We start from the raw sequence: 18,826 nt of genomic DNA on the forward strand, positions 1-18,826 counted from the left end.
GACTGCTCTGCTAATCAAAAGTATTACATTTTATACATGGCTAGATACAAGTATATCCAACCAATCACAATTATATATGTTATTGATAGGTAGAGCCCCAAGTATTGATGGATAAAGCGCAAAGTTCAATACCCCACATATTCCAAACCAGTAGCTATAAGTCAGGTGATGTAACATTCAATCTTGTGTTGCAAGCCACTGAAGATGTTGTTAGAATACAGGAGTATAAGCACATAGACTGTCCCTATGAAACTTAAATACTTTCTTAAATCACTTAAAACCACAACGTGATTACTAAAAGTGCACAGGATAGATTGCTAGCCCTCAATAGCTGCACCTATCTGTGCACTGCCTAACAGTGGGGGTTGGCACCCTAAAAATGCGATATGGCGCCCCCACTCTGCGACGACTTTCCCTGCTGCCCCTGAAGTCAGGTGCAGTGCCTGAGATAAGTGCAACAAACAAATTGGTGTGGCAGGTGGACAGTAGGGAGGAAAATTCAAAAACGTATCTCATTGATGTAAATAAAATGGTAATTTCAAGCCTCAACGCATTTCTCCCAGAAGTGGGTTCCTCAGGAGGTCAATAGTAAACTACAATGGTGGTTCAGAAAAAACCCTCTGTAGCCTAATGGCTGATCCAAAGAGGGGATCATGTTAATAAATAGCACATTGCAGATGCAAATAGTGCTGGTGTTCAAGGGAAAACACCCTATTCAATGAGATCACCTGGTAGTTTGTTGCACTTATCTCAGGCACTGCACCTCTTTCCGGCAGGGACTTCAGGGGCAGCAGGGAAAGTCGTCGCGGAGTGGGGGCGCCATATCGCATTTTTAGGGTGCAAACCCCTGCTGTAAGGCAGTGCACAGATAGGTGCAACTATTGAGGGCTAGCAATCTATCTTGTGCATTTTTAGTAATCACGGTGTGGTTTTAAGTGATTTAATAAAGTATTTAAGTTTTATAGAGACAGTCTATGTGCATGTATTTTGTTATTCCCTAGTTGTTATCACATATATGAGTCTTGTAAAACAGAAGTACAACCACAACAACTAACTCATGTGCAATGTATCATACCCACAGACAATCAGTGTACAAACCTGTGTGTAGTACGGTGTGTGGTTGCCCGCGTCCCAACGTGCGTTTCACCCACTTTCTTCAGGGGACGTATTACTTTAGATTTTGCAATTAATGTACAGAATTCTGTGTGTGAGGTCTGTCCTTGTCACAGGAGCCCTTGCTTTTTTAATTGTATGTCTCAATTTTTAATTAATAACATATCATATTTCATGAATTGGGTTGTTGTGCACTGGTTTCTCGTTGAGATGATGTGGTATAATTTGAAATGAATAAGTATAATTTTGCTAATAAATATATGAAACAACTTTAGAGTAAGTTTCATAGAAAGCTAATACATACATCAACATGTGTCAAATATATAAATACTTTAAATATTTAGATTATACAGAGGTACAGGGAATGTGTAAATTAGAAATCAAAGAATTAATTAGATAAATGTGATAAACTGAACTTTACAACTGAGTTCAATCGTGATATAAACTTCAGAAAGATCTGGAGAGACTCCCCAGAAAAAGATCTGGAGAGACTCCCCAGAAAAAGATCTAATTTGGAGCTGTTCCCAGTGCTTGGTATTCACTTTCTCATCACCTTTACTGATCCAGAAAATTATCTGTTTCAGCACAGTTTATGTCCCAACACTAAATTCTAATGACCTACCCGGCATTCTTTATATTATCTGCTTTGGTTAGATTTTATGACTCACAACTGAAAATATGTAATTATAATATAATTTTATTTAGTTAAATTATGCAAGAAATCTAGCATATCAGCATAGTTTTAGTCTGATGTAAATTTGCTTTTCTGGATTATATTGTTCATATGCACAAATGGGATTTATATAAAGACTTAGCAGATTGTGTTATTTCAATAATTTTCCAAGATCGCACTTAGAAAAGCATTGCCTTAAGAAATTACATTATAACAGATGTTACCTTTTCTGCACTTAAGTCAATACATCTGTGGAAAATAAGTATGTCTGCACTGTAGAGTAATCACAAGTGTTTGGTTGTATCAGATCAAGGAACTTTTCAAGACTTATCTTCCCGGAGCTATAAACTTTTTTTTAACGAAAACACAACTTCAGACACAAGTCTACTTACAACATTGCTCTCAGTGCTCACTTACAAGTTTCTTGATATCTGTATTTTCCTTATTTTATCTATCCCAGCTGTACTCAACTCATGGAAAGCATGATAGGCCATTACCCATCCCTCATTGCTTATAAAAGTTCTGTACGGTACAATATGCCAGAACACTGTCATCAGCAGAGTATTAAGAAAACATTTTGTTTGGGCTTGGTTGTGATTCAAATACAAGTTCAACATATGTAATGTATCTTGACCCTGTCTGTAATATAGCCCATAGACAAATGACCCTCATTTTTCTCATGACCACAAAGATCAGAAAACTCACTATGTAATTTATGAAATCACAAATATAAACAGTTACTCCAATGGTCACATGGTTGTCAGGATAACTTCCACTCCATTGGTAAACCATAAAAGACCCGATGAAGGTCTTACAGGAAGATGTTTAACCTGAAATAACCTGATGTACCCTTCCCTGTTTTATTATGAGGAACACTTCAATTTTGAACTATGGCCATACATACTAGAAGACAGGTGGCCATTCTCAAAAAGCCTTTTGACTTTAGGTCTTTTCGTAAACATATATTTGTACTATAGCCAGAATGTGAATATTTATGTCATTCCAGCTGGGTGGGGAGAAGGCAGCCAAACAGTTTGCTTGGGGTTGGCGTATCTGAGGTGGATAATAGCAATTAACCCAAACTTTCAACTCTTAGTCAGCTGCTACTTTCACTAAGATGAAAAGGCTGATATATGGGAATAATGACTGCCAGATCAGTAGAATCAACATTAATAAGTGCATTAATCAGAGATGTTATTGCAGTTTAATATTCAAAAAGATATTTTTTTGAATTTTATAAATTTCTATGTTATGTTTGTACAGAATTTACATGCAGTAACAAAAACCCCATACTTTTTCTACATTTTCACTTAACTAAAGAGAAAGAACAGAAGATGAAGAAGTAAGGGCTATATACAGGGTCGTAACGACCGCGGTCGGAGAGGTCGCTAGTGCGACTGGGCCTGTAGGGTTATAGGGGCCCGGCAACCGCTCTGCAGAGCCGGCTGCCAGGCCCCTATGTGTAGTGCCGTTGTGTAGGGGCCGACTGCGTGACCGTTAGGGGGCCGGCCTGTGAGTCAGGGGGGCCCGGTGTCAGCACGGGGGGCAGAGGGGCCCCTGACCTGGAGAGGCCCACCAGGCGTTCCTGACCTGCTGCAGAGCAGAAGCGCTCCTGCACGGCAGATGTAATCCATCCCTACCAGGACCTGCGATGATGTCATGTCCATGTGACTGTGTGGGAGGAGACACAGGATTGCCGGGGAGAAAGCAGGAGAAGATACTTTGGACACATGACTGGTAATGAGAAAAGAGAGAACATGAGGGGAAGGGGGGTGCAGGGTGAGTGGGATATGAGGGCTGCAGACTGTGACACAAGCATGTGAAGGGTGCAGAGTGTTTGAGAGGGGTAAGTTGGGGTACAGGCAGGGTGAGATATGTGGGTCAGGGTGTGTGAGATATGGGGGTGTAGTGTGTGCGTGTAATATGGGGGGGTGCAAGCTGTATGGGGAGCAGGGTATGTGACATATGGGGGTGTAGTGTGTGCGATCTGGGGGGTGCAGGCTGTGTGGGGAGCAGGGTGTGTGACATATGGGGGCAGGGGCGTAACTACTGCGGTCACAGGGGTCGGAAGGAGAAGAGAGGTACTTGTTATTTTATATTGCTTGATGCATGACACATATAGGCCCAGGGGAACCTGGCTGCATGACACATGGAGGCCCTGGGGGGCTGGCTGCATGACACATAGAGGCCCTGGGGGGGCTGGCTGCATGACACATAGAGGCCCTGGGGGGGCTGGCTGCATGACACATAGAGGCCCTGCGGGGGCTGGCTGCATGACACATAGAGGCTCTGGGGGGGCTGGCTGCATGACACATAGAGGCCCTGGGGGGGCTGGCTGCATGACACATAGAGGCCCTGGGGGAGCTGGCTGGCAGGCTGCATGACACATGGACGCCCTGGGGGGGGGCTGGCTGCATGACACATAGAGGCTCTGGGGGGGCTGGCTGCATGACACATAGAGGCCCTGGGGGGGCTGGCTGCATGACACATAGAGGCCCTGGGGGAGCTGGCTGGCAGGCTGCATGACACATGGACGCCCTGGGGGGGGCTGGCTGCATGACACAGAGGCCCTGGGGGGGCTGGCTGCATGACACATATAGGCCCAGGGGAAGCTGGCTGCATGACACATGGAGACCCTGGTGGGGCTGGCTGGCAGGCTGCATGACACATGGAGGCCCTGGGGGGGCTGGCTGCATGACACATAGAGGCCCTGGGGGGGCTGGCTGCATGACACAGAGGCCCTGGGGGGGCTGGCTGCATGACACATAGAGGCCCGGGGGGGGCTGGCTGCATGACACATAGAGGCCCTGGGGGGGCTGGCTGCATGTCACATAGAGGCCCTGGGGGGGGACTGGCTGCAGGACACATAGAGGCCCTGGGGGGGCTGGCTGCATGACACATAGAGGCCCTGGGGGGGCTGGCTGCATGGCACATAGAGGCCCTGGGGGGGCTGGCTGCATGAAACATAGAGGCCCTCGGGGGGCTGGCTGCATGACACATAGAGGCCCTGGGGGGGCTGGCTGCATGACACCTTGGGGGGCTGGCTACATGACACATGGAGGCCCTGGGGGGGCTGGCTGTATGACACTTTTGGGGGCTGGCTGCATGACACATGGAGGCCCTGGGGGGGCTGGCTGCATGACACATGGAGGCCCTGGCTGCATGACACATGGAGGCCCTGGGGGGCTGGCTGCATGACACATGGAGGCCCTTGGGGAGCTGGCTGCATGACACATGGAGGCCCTGGGGGGCTGGCTGCATGACACATAGAGGCCCTGGGGGGGGGTTGGCTGTATGAGACATATAGGCCCGAGGGAAGCTGGCTGCATGACACATGGAGGCCCTGGTGGGGCCGGCTGCATGATACATGGAGGTCTATGGGACTGCATAATAAACATGAAGGACACCTTATACATGGACTATAGGGGTGCATTGTACATGGAGGAGTATGGGGCTGCATAATACAAAATGAATGACACCTTATACATGGAATATAGGGGTGCATTGTACATGGAGGAGTATGGGGCTGCATAATACAATATGATGATTCATGGGGCTACATTATAATATATGGAGGACTATGGAGGCTACCTTACACATGGTCTGTGGGGGTGCATTATAAAACATGGAGGACTATGTAATGCAGTATAAAATATGGAGAACTATGGGAAATGCATTATAATACATGGAGGACTATGGAGGTGCATTCTAATATATGAAGGGTTATGTGGGACCCTTTATACTATATGGAAGGCTATGTGGGGGCCATTATTGTATTTGGAGAACTATATACAAGGTGAGACAAAGATACAAGTATGGGAGGGTAATGTTTTGGGCTGAGGGAAAAAGGCTCTTTCCCTCAGCACCCAGCTTTCCCATGCTCTGCTATAATTCTCTCAGCACCCAGCTTTCCCATGCTCTGATATGGGAAAGCTGGGTGCTGAGGGAAAGATGTATCAAAGTTATAGGGTATTTTTATGCACTCAGCTGAAGTATGGTTTCATTAGAGGTGCTAGTGTGAGGTCAATAGTCCCAGAATGTATTATATAATAGACACTGCACTCTCTTGTTGATAAAATGAAGACAAAAAGTTTCTTTCTTTGCAAAAAAAGTGATTATTTATTTGATGGCGACAAAAGATGGTGGATGTTTCGGCTCAACGGCCTTTATCATGTACAGTCGCTGCACAAGAGGGCTATTTCAGAAGATTAGAAGAAAATTATGGAGCAGGATGGAAGGAGTACCACCAAGAATAGTTTATGATACAAGATTTTCCAGAGGATGAAGTCTGGGAGTAAGTTAGATTTCCTTTGGCTGGAAGGAATTAGTGTACATGTATTCCAATGGAAAAGATTTCTAGCTTTTATCTTTATATATTCATGTGGATCACATAGAAGTTTGGGTGGTTGTAAGAGGACATGTAAATAAGCACTATCTGATAGAGGCTCCTGCAGACTTCTCTCATATGGAGGAAGAGTTTTTAGGCATTGGTGGGGTGGATATTTTCCTTCTGTACTGTACGCCACATTCCCAGGATCTGGCTGTCAGAGGGAAAGATGTATGACAGAGCATGGGAAAGCTGGGTACCGAGGACAAGATGGATATCAGATCATGGGAAAGCTGGGTGCTGTGGGTAAAAGCCAAGTGTCAGAGTCATTATCCCATACCCTAAAGGGGGCTTTACACGCTACGATATTCCAAGCAATTGCTAGCGATATCGAGCATGAAAGCACCCGCCCCCGTCGTGCATGCGATATCGTGTGATCGCTGCCGTAGCGAACATTATCGCTATGGCAGCGTCATACGCACATACCTGGTCAGCAATGCTGTGTGTGCCTTCCTCAAGGGGGAAGTGCGTTCGGCATCACAGCGGCGTCACCGCGACGTCACTAAGCGGCCTGCCAATAGAAGTGGAGGGGCGGAGATGAGCGGGACGTAACATCCCGCCCACCTCCTTCCTTCCGCATTGCCGGTGGAGGCAGGTAAGGAGATGTTTGTCGTTCCTGCGGTGCCACACGGAGCGATGTGTGCTGCCGCAGGAGCGACAAACAACATCGATAATCAACCATTACCGATTTTTGGTTTTAGGACGACCTCTCCATGGTGAACGATTTTCACCACTTTTGAGGTCGCTTAAGGTCGCTGGTAAGTGTCACACGCTGCGATATCATTAATGACGCCGGATGTGCATCACTAACAACGTGACCCCGACAATAATTCATTAACGATATCATAGCGTGTAAAGCCCCCTTAAGTGTCGGTGTACATGAAGGGGGGCCCCAGTCCAAATTTTGCACCAGGGCCCATCAAACTCTAGTTACGCCACTGGTTCTATAGCAAAATTTACAATGGATCCCTTTCATACAATGACTCCTACCATCACACACCCATCATTTGGAGTCAAGATTATCCACTGCTTGTTTGCCAATATACCAATGCATTACTGGAAAGAAGGGAAATAGAAGCTTTCTATGATTTGGTTTCTTCTTCACATGTGTTACGGTTGCAGGGTCATGGAACAGGGCTAACACTGACCGAAATTACTATAGCCATTGGGGAAAACATGATCTGGGCACATTCTGAAAGAATCCATAGTGGTTGCATGGGTTGTGCTATAGTATGTATTCCTTTGGTTAGACAGTGCTTAAAACAGTCCAGTGATACCACTATTCAATGGAAATGCATACACTTTTGTATATCTAAAGATATTGTTTTTATATATCTTGAGATCATCGCAAAGAAATACAAAGTCACAAACGTAAATTTTGTGAAGTGGTCGATCATCCCCAAGCAGTGCTCATAGCCATTATGATTTGAACCAATTATGAGGTAGTCAACCATCAAGACCTTGAGCAGCTGAGATGTTCTAATTACTTGTTCGGGTGGCTTGGTTAGTTCACACTGCCAGCATCATCGACATTCTTCTTTCACTCCCTGCTGTTATTGAGTCCAATATATGAGTCTCTGCAACAATCAAAAAGTTCTCTCCACCCCAAATTGTGCATCTCCTTCATGCTCCCCTTTTGACAGAATTGCTTGCATACCTTCCGGTATCACCACCTGCCTTGTGATCCCAAATTTTGAAGGCAGCTGTATTTTTTGAGTACAATAAATCATTGTGCATGGTGAGCCAAAATGTCATTCGGTTGAACTCAAATTAGCCCATGGGAGATGAAAGCTATAGTCAGATGATCTTGTTCAGCCATGGGTACCTTCTAGCAACTGCTAACTAGATCAAGAGAGGAGAAGTATTTAGCTTTTCCCAGAGCAGACAGCGACTCCTTGATCCTTGCAGGGGATTGGAGTCCGAATTCATACAGGCATTCCACTGGTGGTTGTATACACAGAATCTCAGTGTTCCATCTTTCTACCAGACCAACACAATTGGTGCAGCCCAGGGTCTCTGCATCTCTCAAATCACTCTATTTCTCAGCAACTGTGACAATAGGGCTTTCACCTCTTAGTACATATGAGGCTGGATCTGCCGGTACCTTTCCCAGATGGGAACAGTGTTCCCTTTTGGGATTTCATGTTGGATGGCCTTGCTGCAGTTGAAGTAGTCATCATGGTGGGCAAAACACCTCCTGATACAGCTTCAGTAGCTCTTCCACTCTTGTTGAGAGGAAAATTCTGCGAAGTTGGCTTCCATTTGCTCTAGAATGTCCTGGCCACCTCTCGCCTTGTCTCCCCAATGTTTATTATGAAAAATCATGGGTCTCCCTTCACTCGTGTCAGTTGTATGGCATCCAACCTGGTGAGATCTTCTGGCATTACGTAAACTCGGGCCACCTTTTTTTTTGTTAGCTGCAAGATTGTTCTACTCATGTTTAGGCATCTCACCAGCACATGTCTTTGATGCACAGTGGCCAGCATGCGAGCAACTAAGATTCCAGGTATCTATTTCCTTTATTCTGGAGGCTCAACCTGTACCTCCACTCCTTCCAGTGGTTCCACACCTCGGACCATCATAGTAGGTATGCTCTGTCCCAGGGAAGCATCAAAGCGAAGTTGGAGGGCACCACCACTTTTCGTAGAGTTTGGAGGCAGCGGGTAACTTTTGGATCTGGCTGACCTGGTACTGGTGATAAGGTGCTGGAAAGAGTTTATTTTTGTTCAAGATTCTGGTCACAAATATGTATCTTCATTGACACCACCCTTGCAATGTGGATAGGCAACTGGTTAGTAGTCATCATCAGTCATATGGTCGGCTCTTTTCTCAAATGGTCAGCATTTGTGAAATGTTGTTGGAAGTACTCTTCAGGCATGGTGGTCACCTCGGAGCCTGTATCTATCAAACACCGGATTCTCTGTCCATTAAATTCAGCCCATGTTGTGGGTCTCTTAGAAACTAAATCTTTGGAGTCTTCATACCTCTCTCTAGGAGTATGGAAACTCACAGTGTGCTCCTTGACTGTATGACACATTTATTTAACAATCGCCCTTTGGTTTGGGCTGCTTCTGGAGATATTTCCTCTTCCTCCACAAGCCCAACATTCATTTCCGCTCTGAACTCAAAGATCTAAGACTTTTTCTATTTACACAAACTGCATTTTCCTTTCTTATATTGTTTACAAATGTATTTTAATCAGTGTTAGTGAGCACTGCTCCTTTGCCTTGATAATCGAACCACCTCACCGGTGTGGCATATCAAGGTGCTGTTAAACAGCATGATTATTGCACAGGTGAGCCTTGTGCTGGCCACAATAAAAGCCCGCTGCAAAATATTCAGCTTTAAAGTATTGAGATTGGGGAGGGGGGAATGAGTCAGAATCTGGCTGTACAGTGAAGACTCTGATGAGGATGACAAGCATGCAGATGAGCTTCCTTGAGACGGATTCTGACAATTTGTGCAAAAATTCTTTCATTATGCAAACTGATTGTTGCAACAGTTGTTCGGATGGCTGATCTCAGATGATCATGGCTGGATGTTGACGTCATGGGCTGGTGTGATCACAAGTGGTCTATGGTTGTGAGGCCATTAGGATGTGTGACGCCCTGGACTAGCTAGGTAGTCACATACATACCAACACACACACCCCCACCCTAGGCAGATACACCAGCCAAACCAAAAACCCTTGTTGCCTCCCTCCAGGGTCTGATGTCCACACCAGGTGGGGCGGAGCCAGGCAGTTGACCCCACCCACCGAGGAGTTCACAGGCCTGGAGGCGGGAAAAGTGAGAGTTCAGTCTTGGAGGTGAAAGCGAGAGGCGTGAACACTTGAAGTGTCTGGGTTGGAGCCCAGACACTGACAGCAAGGTTGGCAGATGGTGGTGGCCGTCTGCAGGAGTTATTGGAACTCCGCAGAGCCGTAAGGACCGGGGTCGGGCGTCGGCCCGCCGGTACCGGACCGGGGAACGGAGTGAAGCTAAGCACACAGGCAGGGCCATCGGACCCCGACCAGGCTTGGAGCCGCCGTCAATAGTCAAATCCGAATGTGACAGGAACCCCAGGGGTTTCCTAACAACCAAGTCCCGATTTAAGGCAACCGTCCACCCAGAGAGGATATACAGCCACCGCCACAGGCTAGAGATCCAAGGGCCAGCGCCTACGGGCAAAACGGGCTCCTACGGCACCTATATGCTGGGGAGCGAACTACCGGTGGGCAACCACAGGAGTCAAGAACTTTCTAAAAGGTGCAGGGAAAGACAGCCACCATCAGCCGTCCGGGGAGAGCACAACAACAACAATGCAGCCGGCTGCGCGACCCGTCCATCCAACCGTTTGGTTTACCAGAGACTCTGTCGTTGTTTATCTGAGTGAGTACACCAGAGCCATCCGGCACCGCGCTGCCCCTGCACCCTGCACCCCAGCCATCCGGCCTCCCCATTACTACCACCTGGCCCCGGGATCACCAACCCCCCTACCCACGGAGGGGACAACATCTCAGCTGCACCCTACCATCTCTCCCGGGATCCCATTTATCAGCAGCGGTGGTGCCATCATCACCACGTCCCATGGGTGGCTTCACGAACAATCTCCCTAACCAAACCACCCCCTTTTCACTCACGGGTGAGGAGTGCTGCTCGAGTCCTCGGGTCCGGTCCACTGCTCGAGCCACCGAGCAGCAGCAGCAGAAGCCCCGGACCCGAGCGTGGTGAGCGCATCCCCTCCGCCCACGACAGATGTACTACAAAATTCTCTGAAACACCTTTTGTGATGGCTTATGGTAGAGAAGTGAATATTTAATTAATGGGCAGCAGCTCTGGTGGACATTCCTGCAGTCAGCATGCTAAGTACATGCTCCCTCAAAACTTGAGACATCAGTGGCATTGTGCTGTGTGATAAAACTTTACATTATAGTGGCCTTTTATTTTTGCCAGCCAAAGGCACACCTGTGCAATAATCATGCTGTCTAATTAGCATTTTGATATACCACACCTGTGAGGTGCATGGAGAAGTACTCACTAACAGATTTAGACAAATTTATGAACAATATTTGAAAGAAAACAGTCTCTTATGTACATAGAAAAAAGCCTTAGATCTTTGAGTTCAGCTCATGAAAAATGGGAGCAAAAACAAGTGTTGTGTTTATATTTTTGCTTTGTATATATATATATATATATATATATATATATATAAACTGATCAATTGCAGGCTTTAAGTCAGACATTCACCTGGTGAACTACTAGTAAAAAAAAGTGGTTTATTTATTCACGCTTACCATTTTAGCGCAAATGTATGGGACTTTTAATTTTGTTTACATGGATATGTTTCTTATATGTATGACAATTAAAATGAACATCTTACACATCCAGTTCTTTCATATCAGGCAGGCAGAGTGTCAAAAAGGACTATACTGGATTTCTACTGTAAGTACACTAGCCTTGACAGGTCTATTCAACCCCTTAACAACATACGCTGTACATGTATGGCGCAAGTCTATTTTGATAGTGGGTGTATGGAGCAGGCTTATGGGGTGACATTGCCCCATACTCTGAAGGTAATGGCTGTATGTAACAGACAGAATATGGATCTAACAGCCATGGGTGGAACCAGTGGTTGTTAACCTGTTGAACGCTGCTCTCAGTTTCTGACAGCGGCATGAACAGCATGCCTTTATGGTGATGCATCTTTGTATGCACTACTTGGTGCTCCTGTGATGTACTTATGATGTGCCCACAGGGTCTTGGGGGGCTTACTCGTCGCCTGGCCAGTGTAGATTTGGGATGTCACAGTGGCCTGGCCCGTGACCCCGACGTTGTCAATAAAGATGGGAATTTTGAGTTATTCGTGATGCCACCCTGTGGTGTGCGGCTATAATGGGAGCTGTCACTGCAGAGATTTTACCCTGGGGGCAGATGGTAGTGCAGCTAGGTACAGCTCTCCACAGGCAGAGCTCAGGCCCACAGGGAGGTTGGGAGTTGTAGTGTCCTGCTGCTGTGCAGCTAAGGCGCTGGAAGTATTGGACAACACAGGGGTTGCAATCAAAGTTCTTTACTCACTGAGATGTCACCGCCTTTAGACTGCCGGACTCTGCTGTAATGGGCTCTAGCCGATCCCTGATAGTTCGGAGGTCAGAACTGTTTTTTTTTTCTGTGAGTCCTTCCTCCCTGCGCTGGGTTGTGAGTCCATGCGACTTGAAGCTACGGTGGGACCCGAGTCCTTGGATTGGCTCTGTTCCTGTCCTGTATAACAGGCAGCAGGAATCCGTTACTTGGCCGCTCTTGGTCGCGACTTCTGGCTCTATATGCTACTGTGCCTTGGGCACATTGTGTGGGCCAGAAGACTTGAAATCCTCTGCCTGGCTAAATCTGCTAGCAGGACGTGCAATGCCCGCCAGCCTAGGGCTCCGCACCCTGTTCCGTGCTCTCGGTCCTGAGGGAGCGATGGCGCAGCTCTCCCCTCAGCGACCGTGTTCTCTTACATCTCACTTGTTCCCCGTCTCTCACTGTTCTGTCTGAGTGTGGGTGTGTCCTTACTCACCAGGTGTCACTCCTTCCCCTGTGTTGCTGAACTAGTTCATGGGAGGTCCCATACCTTGTGGTGACCATCCTAATGACCCTACCCTAACCCAGTCCCGGTGAGAGGCAACTAACTACGTGTTTTGGTGGATTGGTGGTTTACTGGCAATGACCTCCTCCTTACCCGGGATGAATACTGCACCTCTGGTGAGGTAATTGCATCATTTGTCCTTATATCTACCCCTTAATTGCATAGGAACCACACCTGATATGTATATATACCACTAAAAATGACTTGGGATGGTGCATTTCCTTAATAACAATACTTTATTAGATGCAAAATTTAAAAATATTTTTCATTAACATACATATGTGTAAACAAGGTCACAAAGAGTTCACACTGGACTTGCTCCAATACCACTGTTTTAGGTTTTATTGCTGCACTGACATGTCATTAGCGTTTATCATGACCGTTCTGCATAAATTGGTAGAATTTTCTCCTCCATGTGGATGCTTAAATGTACTATTTCCTGCTCCCTATTCCTCCCATGTGCTATGAAATTTGCACTGCATGCTAGTGATTCGTGGGGAGGTTGGTAAGCCTGGGAGATAATACTGTCAAGCGCAGCTTTTACTGACCTGTTTAATTCTTGATGTGGTTGTGCTGTCCTTAGTCCCGACGCGCGTTTCCCACTTCTTCAGGAGACGGTCATGATAAACGCTAATAACATGTCAGTGCAGCAATAGAACCTAAAACAGTGGTATTGGAGCAAGTCCAGTGTGAAATCTTTGTGACCTTGTTTACACATATTTATGTTAATGAAAAATATTTTAAAATTTTGTATCTAATAAAGTATTGTTATTAAGGAAATGCACCATCCCAAGTCATTTTTAGTGGTATATATACCTCTGGTGAGGTGCAGTACCCTGTGGCGACTGAAGCCTCAGCGGCGCCACACTTACAACATGCCAATGGGTTGCTATGACAGTTAAGTGTCTGTTGAAGATCTCTGTCCTTGTCATTACAGAGCGACCTTGAAACCCAGCCAGTGGTTGTGCTTCAAAGGAGACTGTGATTTTTACTACATGCAGCAATACTGGGGTTGCTGTGTATAGTACACGCAATCATTTGATTGCAGGTTCATGTCCTCTAAGGGGACTAATAAATACAGTGAAAAGTAAAACAAAAGTTTTAAAAAATGTGAAAAACATACACATCAATAGCGTATAGTTACATGTATAGAAGTTTTGTAATTCAATCTGGACTGTGATATAAGAGTTGGGTCGCCTCAGATTCTAAGCATTGTTCTCCACTCACTGATTATATTGCGTTATGAATCAATGCCATCAAATCAAAAATGATACCCATATGTATACAATCTAATTCTCATCACTTAACATCCATTACGTGAAAAATTCTGACAGTCTAGCCCTTGTCTCTAGCTCAAAACTGCCAGATAATCTGGAATCTCATAAAACCTAGAGCTGTGGAATGAGCAGCAATAACTAAGGTTAAGCTTCTCCTTGCACTTTTTTTTTAGTACATTTGGGTCAGGTCCACATTGAAGTTTTTGTTTCCATGCTTTGATGTTTTTTTTGCTGAAAGTCCTGTAGATAGAATTCATTCATTTCTATCGCATATATTCACATATTTTGACACCTTTTTTATAAGATCGTAAAGGCAAGAATCCTTTGACAGATTCCATTAATTTCAGTGGGATGCAGAGTGATGTGAAAAAGTATCAGAATGTTTAGGTCTGTATCAGTCGTGAAGAACTGCTGGTCCATTGACACAGTCTAATATTTTTTATGGGATTGAAGCCAATGTCCCAATTCAATTGGTTGAACTGTTTTATCTTGACTATTTATAACATCGATTAGAGATATATAAATAGATATATTATTTTTATTAGATAAAAAACGGTTAATGCGCGGTTTTTAAAATCAATGTCCAGTTATAGAGCCATTTTCAGGGCATGTGACCCAGGACTCAATTAAGTTTCCCCTTTCTATGCCCCCAATGTAATCTATACTGGAGAGTCCTTCCTGAATAAGGAGTAACAAGACTGCAGATCACCACAACATCCCCTATGTGTTTCATTGTAGAATATAAAGGTTGTGTGGCTGTATAGTACACATCTTATGATGCCACTTCCATAATAAGACCGTCAAGATCTGTTGATACAGTCAAAAATGACTGCAGGGACAATTTAAAATGGATCTGTCACCAAATTTAATCTACTCACCCTGACTGACACCTGCAGCTTGTACTGAGCAGTGTGAGATCTCAGCAGGGAGGAGGAACACTGAGACATGGTCAGGTGGTCTTTGTGGGTGCAGATTACACTTTCATAAAGTGTTATACAGCCATTCTGACATGGATTTTCAAAAGAATGATTAGCATATTTACATTATCTGCATTTTATATTTTGCTGTCTCTGTAGTTTTGCTATTTTTGAACTGTTATAAACAGTCTTCAGCCTTCAGCTGACATCTGTTTAAACTTTCTTGTATTACTTTATTTGGGGGGACTCTTTTTCACCATTGATTTATATGCAAAAGAACAGTTGTAAAATCTACAGACTATTGAGCTGTCCTGATTCAGATTAAACCATTGATCAGCCCCAGAAAAATCAGTTGATTCATCCAACATTAATGGAACAGGAGTGTTTATTTTGACAAATAAGGTGAAAGAAAGTAGAAAGGGTTGTGGAATTGTTGAATGCACATGTGGTGGAGTGCTCAGATGAAGTCCGCCAGGGATGACATAAACCTCATTGAATTAGCAAATCCGGCACATCCTGTACAGTTAAAGTATCTTCTTCTTTATCCAAAATATAGACAAAAATTGACGGCACCATGTTTTAAAATTTTGTCTATGTTTTCAATAAAGAAGAAGATACTTTTTGTTAACTATACAGGATGTGCCGGATTTGCTAGTTTTTGATGTTTTTGACAAATAAGATTTTTGTTTAATGTATAATGCTAAATGTTAAAATTGTAAAATGTTAAATGGAAAGGTACCACTAGGGGGCACTGGGACTCAGGTGGAGGAAGAGCTCCTGAGCGCAGGAAAACAAAGGCCCACTAGAGGTCGCTAAACATAAGTGCAGGGATAGTCAGTCAGGAAAGGTCTGAGCCGGGATGTCATGTATGTACCGAGGAATAAGCAAGCCAAAATCCAAGAACAAAACCGAGGTCAGATGCCGAGAGAACAAGTAAGCAGAGGGGTGGAAGCAGAGGTCGGGACATGGATCAGGACCAGGGTCAGGGAGACAGGGAAGACAGACCGGGCAGGAGGGACAGAGGTCAGGAAAAAAGGTACGCACTGAGGAGGGAGTGGAGGTGAGGACACAGAATGGGATCAGGATCAGGGGGGTAGGGAGGTTAGGCCGGACAGGAGAGACGGTGGTCAGGGAGAACACCCTGGGTAGCAATACTTGATCAGAGTACACTCAAAGGAACCAGTTGCACACTGCACAGCAGGAACTATTTCTGGCAGTGTCCTAGAGGTAACAACACCAAGATATGGCGGCGCAACCTCCAGAACGAGGCATGACCGAATAGGCCCCTCCTCTCGGCTCTAACCTCGGAGACAACATACATGCACTGGCTCTGCAAGGTCAGAGAAATGCAAAAATCATGACATTGAATATTTATACTTTTATCTACTGCATTAGGATGAGAAATGGAGCCCCCCATCTTACCACCGATCTTTACCAAATGAGTGCCCCAATCAATTCCAGCTATATGATTTATATGATTCTCATGCTTAACATTTTGAGCAGCAAATACTTTCCTTGTATTACTTTTTATAACCAGTATTTTTAACACTTCTCAACTGTTGGTATGTCTGTGCTTAAAAGTAACCAGCATGACATAAATACCATAACAAACTGCATATCATTTCAGAGTGCTTACTGAGCATATGTCTTATAAAAATATCTTTTTATTTTGTACTGTACCTGCATTTCTTGACAAAATGAAGCTGTAGGTCCAAACAAGATCTGACATTGTTCATCTGCTGTATACGTCATGCCTGGCAGTTTGGAGGGAATAATCACAGAGCTGATGCTTTGGGGATTTGTCTGCAGCAAACAGTTACTGGCTTTTGACCTGGCAACATACACAGACTTTAAAAAGTGGAACAAAAAGAGAGGTGCTTATGACTAAACTGCTATAAACATGCATATTACGGTACAAGTAAGGAAAGAGCGCACACCATCACAATTGGATTCTGACTTTACACTGGAGACCAAGTCACTGTTTATTGTCCACTCTGTGTTTAAGTGTCCAGATCCAAAATATTTGAGTAACCTTTCCCTCAATGATTGTGACTCTATTTATTAATCTCCAGATGTTGGACGACCATTACGAGTTTCCAGGGTCAGTTCCAGTTCCTGAAGATTAATGTTGTCATGTGAATGATTGATGCTGATGGAAAGCAGGTTAATGCGATGCCCTTCCACTAGCAAATGAATTGCATAGTTTTACTGCTACAATATACTCTTTGCCCGTTGCGTTTCAGGAAAAAACCTATACACAACACACACATCTGTCTATGTCTTTTTGCTGCAAATAAGAGGCATATGATATCAATCAGTGCACGTAAAGAAGCACACCGATACTGCTAGAAAAGCTTTCTAAGAACTGACGTGTGAACTAGAAATTAAGATTACTCCACGGAATTTAAGAAGGAGGCAGCAATCTTTGGCGTTAATCCAAGGGGTTCACATCAGACTCACTGCGAGACAAGTTGGCAAAAATAATAACGATGCCTGGCACCTAACATTATATTGTCTACTAAAGCAATGCACTGCAGATGATGAGCTCATGGCAACTCTTCTTTTAAAGGGAATGTATCATTTTGTTTTGTTTCATTAATTAGATTCAATTCTGGAGAAGAAAAGATTTATTATTTCTGTCTGTAATTTAGATATCTTTAGGGGTGCTTCACACACAGCGAGCTCGCTGCCGAGATCGCTGCTGAGTCACGCTTTTTGTGACGCAGCAGTGACCTCATTAGCGATCTCGCTGTGTGTGACACTGAGCAGCGATCTGGCCCCTGCTGCGAGATCACTGCTCGTTACACACAGCCCTGGTTCGTTTTCTTCAAAGCCGCTCTCCCGCTGTGACACACAGATCGCTGTGTGTGACAGCGAGAGAGCGACAAATGAAGCGAGCAGGGAGCAGGAGCCGGCGTCTGACAGCTGAGGTAAGCTTGTAACCAAGATAAACATCGGGTAACCAAGGTGGTTACCCGATATTTACCTTAGTTACCAGCCTCCGCAGCTCTCACGCTGCCTGTGCTGCCGGCTCCGGCTCTCTGCACATGTAGCTGCTGTACACATCGGGTTAATTAACCCGATGTGTATAGCAGCTAGGAGAGCAAGGAGCCAGCGCTAAGCAGTGTGCGCGGCTCCTTGCTCTCTGCACATGTAGCTGCATTACACATCGGGTTAATTAACCCAATGTGTACAGCAGCTAGGAGAGCAAGGAGCCAGCGCTCAGTGTGCGCGGCTCCCTGCTCTCTGCACACAGCGCTGGTAACTAATGTAAACATCGGGTAACCATACCCGATGTTTACCTTAGTTACCAGTCTCCGCAGCTTCCAGTCGGCGGCTCCGTGCAAGCGCAGCGTCGCTTGCACGTCGCTGCTGGCTGGGGGCTGTTCAGTGGTCGCTGGTGAGATCTGCCTGTTTGACAGCTCACCAGCGACCATGTAGCGATGCAGCAGCGATCCTGACCAGGTCAGATCGCTGGTCGGATCGCTGCTGCATCGCTAAGTGTGAAGGTACCCTTAAAGTAAGTTCACACAGTGCGTTTTTCGCGGCATTTTTGCGCGTTTTTCGGGTGCGTTTTTGCTCAGAAAACTGCATGAATTTGCTTCCCCAGCAAAGTCTATGAGTTTTCATTTTTGCTGCCTGCACACAGCGTTTTTTTTAGCTGCGTTTTTGTGGGCACCACAAAAACGCAGCATGTCAATTATTTTTGCATTTTTCACTGCTTTTTCCACCCATTGAGTTCAATGAGATGTTCAAAAAGGCAATGAAAGCCGCAAATTGCAAATATAGCTGCGTTTTAGTGCGTTTTTATGACTAAAAACGCAGCTATAAACGCAAGGGGTGGGTACTAACT

The 18,826-nt window shown here is 45.3% G+C and overlaps 1 protein-coding gene across 1 annotated transcript in view; it reads right to left on the minus strand.

Moving 5' to 3' along the window:
* The window catches only part of ADAMTS19 (ADAM metallopeptidase with thrombospondin type 1 motif 19), a 422,212-nt gene that overhangs the window by 153,965 nt on the left and 249,421 nt on the right, over positions 1–18,826 (minus strand). Inside the window, exon 11 of the mRNA XM_075341865.1 lies at positions 16,654–16,804. Within this exon, the coding sequence (XP_075197980.1) occupies positions 16,654–16,804 (151 nt within the window). The remainder of the gene's footprint in view (positions 1–16,653; positions 16,805–18,826) is intronic.

Source organism: Anomaloglossus baeobatrachus, chromosome 1, assembly GCF_048569485.1.
Source record: "Anomaloglossus baeobatrachus isolate aAnoBae1 chromosome 1, aAnoBae1.hap1, whole genome shotgun sequence".
NCBI classification, from domain to species: Eukaryota; Metazoa; Chordata; class Amphibia; order Anura; family Aromobatidae; genus Anomaloglossus; species Anomaloglossus baeobatrachus.